This window comes from Penaeus vannamei, chromosome 34 (assembly GCF_042767895.1).
Source record: "Penaeus vannamei isolate JL-2024 chromosome 34, ASM4276789v1, whole genome shotgun sequence".
Lineage (NCBI taxonomy): Eukaryota > Metazoa > Arthropoda > Malacostraca > Decapoda > Penaeidae > Penaeus > Penaeus vannamei.
Window position 1 is genome coordinate 16,766,548 of NC_091582.1, and position 5,000 is coordinate 16,771,547.

At 36.2% G+C, this 5,000-nt stretch overlaps 1 protein-coding gene across 2 annotated transcripts in view; it reads left to right on the forward strand.

Moving 5' to 3' along the window:
• The window catches only part of LOC113826583 (uncharacterized), a 100,218-nt gene that overhangs the window by 6,150 nt on the left and 89,068 nt on the right, over positions 1-5,000 (forward strand). For both annotated transcript variants that reach the window (XM_070113251.1, XM_070113252.1), the window contains exon 2: positions 295-979. In XM_070113251.1, the coding sequence (XP_069969352.1) occupies positions 964-979 (16 nt within the window). In that variant the 5' untranslated portion in view covers positions 295-963. The remainder of the gene's footprint in view (positions 1-294; positions 980-5,000) is intronic.

Below are 5,000 nucleotides of genomic sequence, written 5' to 3' on the forward strand. Positions count from 1 at the left end.
TGGGGCTGTGTTTGTTTTTGTTATGTGAGATGTGTTTGTTTCTCCTTAGGATGCGAAATTATTTGTTGTTGAATCGATTTGTGTAAATATAGATATTAAAGTTCTGTGGAGTTGTTTTTTTGCGTGAAATTTAATTGTTATTTAGAGTTCTTTTGCGTGAAATCTAATTGTTATTTAGAGTTGTTTTTTGCGTGAAATTTAATTGTTATTTAGAATTCTTTTAACGTAAAATCTAATTGTTATTTAGAGTTCTTTTCGCGTGAAATCTAACGGAATTATCATCTTCTTTTGCAGAGAGTTTCCGAAGCGAAACTGCGAAGCATATGAAACTTCTCGTGAACTCGATCTGAACGAAGCAAAAACCAAAAACAAAAACAAAAACGGAAGCCCCAGTAACCTCCATTCCCGAAACGAAGACGAACACTGACCAGAAGGCGTAAGGGAGAGAAAGAAAAATAAGAAAAGAAAGAAAATAAACAAGCAAGAGAGGAAATCGTGTGAAAATCAGGCGCGTATTTGCTGAAAACTTTCCCCATTATACCTGCACGTGTCTGCTGGGGGGGAATCGGCCGTGACGTCACACCCTCGCGTCGTCTGCAGCTCCCGGGTCACGTAGTCGCTGTGACGTCACCATCGCGGGCGGGTACACCCAGGTCAAAGTGGCCGGGCCGTCATTGCCTACCTGGACGTGGCGGCGAGAAGGTGTGCGCTCCAAGTACCTCCTTCGTGTACCTCCTTCGTGTACCTTCTTCGTGTACCTCCTTCGTGTACCTTCTTCGAGACTCGCCCTTGTGTCTCGTGGAGAATTTTCTTGAAGTGTCGGTGAAGAAAGTGTAATTCTTTGGAGAAGGAAAATAAGGTGTTTCTTAACTCGATAATTTTTTTTCCTTCGAATAACGTGGTCAAGGAGTGTTATCTGGAATTCCTGGATTTTTTTTGGAATCTCCTTTCGAAGACATCAGCATGGGAATCCTCAGAGGTAAGTGTCGATTTTAATTGCTCAATTATTAATTAATTATTAATTAATAAAATTAATTATCTTTATATAGAGAGATAGCGATATTTTAGCACATGCATTTGTAAACAATATACTGATTATACACACACACACATTGTTATCATTTTATTATGATAGTTATTATTATTATCATCATTATTATTGATATTGTTATTGTAATGATCATAATGTTATCATCATTATAGTCTTTATTGTTATTGTTATTATTATTATTATCATTATCATAATTACTATTGTTTTTATCATTATCATCATTATTATTATCATCATCATCATTATTATTACTATCATTACTATTATTATTGTTATCATAATTACTATTATTTTTATCATTATCATTATCATCATTATTATTATTATCATCATCATTATTATTATCATTATTATTACTAGTACTGCTTCTATCATTATCATCATCACCATCAAAATGACCATCATCATCATTACCATACCTTTATCATTTTTCTTACCATCACTTTTATTATTGTCACTACCATAACTACATTACCATTCCCATAGTAATCTTGCTGCTTGTAATTTTGATGTTGTTATTGTTACCATTGATATTATCGCCACTATCATCATCTTTATCACGATTAACGTCTTATTCTCATTCTTTAAATCATAAATATTTCTTAGAGTTTTGTTTGTTAAGTTGATGTTGTATTCATCTTGATCACAACCGTTAATACTAGTATGATGATGGGAAATGTGATGATCTTTATTATCATCATTAGTGTCACTCTCATACTCATCATCACTACGGTCATCATCATTTATATTATGGTCACCGTCATTATGATCATCATCACCATTGTCATTATAATCATCATCATCGTTATTATAATCATCATCATCGTTATAATAATCATCATCACCATCGTCATAATAATCGTCATCATCGTTATTATAATCATCATCACCATCGTCATAATAATAATAATCATCACCATTGTCATAATGAAAGTCATCACCATCATTATAACATAATCATCATCATCATCACCATCATCATCATAATCATCATCACCATCATCATAAAAATAATAATCATCGTCATCATCATCACTATCATCACTGTAATCTTAGTCACCATCATCACCATAGCCAAAAACAAACACAACACAACCAGATCATACAATTTGAAAAAAAAACACGAGAAAGATATGATTTTTATGAATCGTAGAAGATAATATTCTCAAAATCTCTGACACTTTTTGTTATGATCGGTAAAAGTCTGGCCACATGATTTCTCTAGTGATACCGCCATGTGTATTTACTCGCTCACACACACACACACACACACACACACACACACACACACACACACACACACACACACACACACACACACACACACACACACACACACACACACACACACACACACACGAACACGTCTGTATCACCTATTAGAATAAAAAACATACCCACACATAATAATAATAATAATAAACAAAAAAACAAATGAACACACGATAACAATGATAATAAACAAACAAACAAACAAACAAACAACTGAACATAGAACTTTCTTTTCCCATTGCAAAACCCACACATAATAATGATAATAATAAACAAAACAAAAGAACACACGATAACAATGATAATAAACAAACAAACAAACAAACTGGACATATCTCGTAACTTTCTTTTACCATTGCAAAAGGCAGACGATAACAATGATAATAAACAAACAAACAAACAAACAAGCTGGACATATCTCGTAACTTTCTTTTCCCGTTGCAAAAGGCAGACGATAACAATGATAATAAACAAACAAACAAACAAACTAACTGAACATATCTCGTAACTTTCTTTTCCCATTGCACGAGGCAGACGATAACAATGATAATAAACAAATTTTCAAACAAACAGCTATGGTGTGACCTGCAGCTCGTAACTTTCTTTTCCCGTTGCGCGAGGCAGAGAAACTGCTTGGGAAAGACTTGCATTTTGCTGAGGCACTTGCCTACGTGGGTGTGACCTGCAGCCCCGGCGTGTGTGTGTTTAGTGACCGAGGCTGGAGTTTGTGTGTGGGCACTGCAGGAAAGTCCATTGCAGGTTATGTGCTGAGTAGCACATACCTACGTGGAAATGTGTGCGTGTGTGCGTGTGTGCGTGTGTGTGGGCACGAAGAAAGTCCATTGGGTTAAGGTGGTGGGTGTAGCTTTTATCTACGCGGAATACGAGAAGGGGTTTGGGTATATTAGTGGGTGTTTGTGTTTTTTTTGTGTGTGTACTATATGTATATGTATGTATATATGCATTTATATATATATATATATATATATATATATATATATATATATATATATATATATATGTTATATTTTTCCTTTTCTCTTTAACGGTTTTCTTCAGTTCAATTCAAATTTCACCTTAATTCACACAGTAGAAAAAGCAAAAAAAAACAAAAACAGATAAAGCCTAAAATACTACCAGAAAATAAACACGAATAGATAAATCACTCGATAAAGAAGTCAATTTATATTCATCAGAGAGAAAATCCCATTAATACATTTAAGTCATTGATTGTAGTGTGTACACAATGGGGGTTTTGAGAGAGATTTCACCCTTTTTCGTAGTGTGTGTGAAAGTCTGATAAAAGCGGGAGTTTGTGATCACTTGTGCATATCAATTAATGGTCGAGTTTCTTATGTACAGATATTGGATTTTGTTTTGTTGTTGGGTTTTGTTTTTTGTAGTATTTTTTTGTTTTTTTTGTAAGTTTGTAGGTTTTGATTCTTAGTTTTAGTTAGTTTCACACGCGCGTATGCGTGTACACAGACAGATACACTCACACAGACACACATGCACACACACACAACACAACACAACACAACACAATACAATACGCACACACACACAAACACAACCCCCCTCCCCCATACACACAAACACCTCCCAACTCCTCCCCCCACACACAAACCCACACAACCCCCCACACACACAACCCCTCCAAACGCACACAAACACACAAACCCCTCCCACCCCCACACACACACATAACCCCCACTCTCACACCCCTACCCCTCCAATTCCCCAGCCCCAACCCCACACACAAACACAACCCCCTCCCACAAACAAACAAACACTCCCTCAACCCCACCACCCCCCAACCTCCCACCCCACACACACAAGGTAAGGGGTCAAGATGTTCCCGGATGACTGGCGAATCCTGACCCTCGTCCTCCTTCTTGCTGTTTCATCCTTTGAAGATGAGAGTTTCTGGTTTCGGCTGAAAAGTGAAATTCATTGTCATTCACAAATGCGTATGGTGACTTATTTGATTTTCTGTTTTGTTGTACTTTTTTCTTCCTTTTTATTTTATTTTATTTTTATTTTTTGTGTTTATAAATATTTTTTTCTGGTTTATTATGATTTTTCTTCTTTTTTTATATATATTTTTTCTACTTTCATCTTTCTTTTTTTTTTCTTTAATTTTCTTCTCTTTCTTTTTTCGTTGTCTTCTGCTTCTTCTTCATCTGTATCTTCTTTATTGTTTCTTTCTTCATTTTCTTCACTTTCTTTGCAGTTGTTTCTCTGTCGTCTTCTTCCTCCTCCTCTCCCTCTGTTTTCTTCTTCCTTCTTCTCCTCCTTTCCCTCTTCTTTTTCTATTTCTTCCTCCTCCTCCTCCTTTCCCTCTTTTTCTTCTGCTTCCTCCTCCTCCTCCTCTTCCTCCTCTCCCTCTTCTCCCTCTTCTTCTACTTCTCCTCTTTCTCCCCCTCCCACTCTCTCTATCAATCTATCTACCTCCCCGACAGTAAACATAAACCACAACTGAACATATTGCTCCCTGCAAAACCGGAAATTGCATAATTGCCTATTTTCGACCCAATTTTCCACGTTCTCTGTTCTTACCTATTACTCCCATTTACAAAACCTCGAATGAACACATGACCGACTTCTCCAACATCGTACCATATTTCCCCTTCATAATATTCCCTCCAACAATACCGCAAAGACTGTGGAAATACCG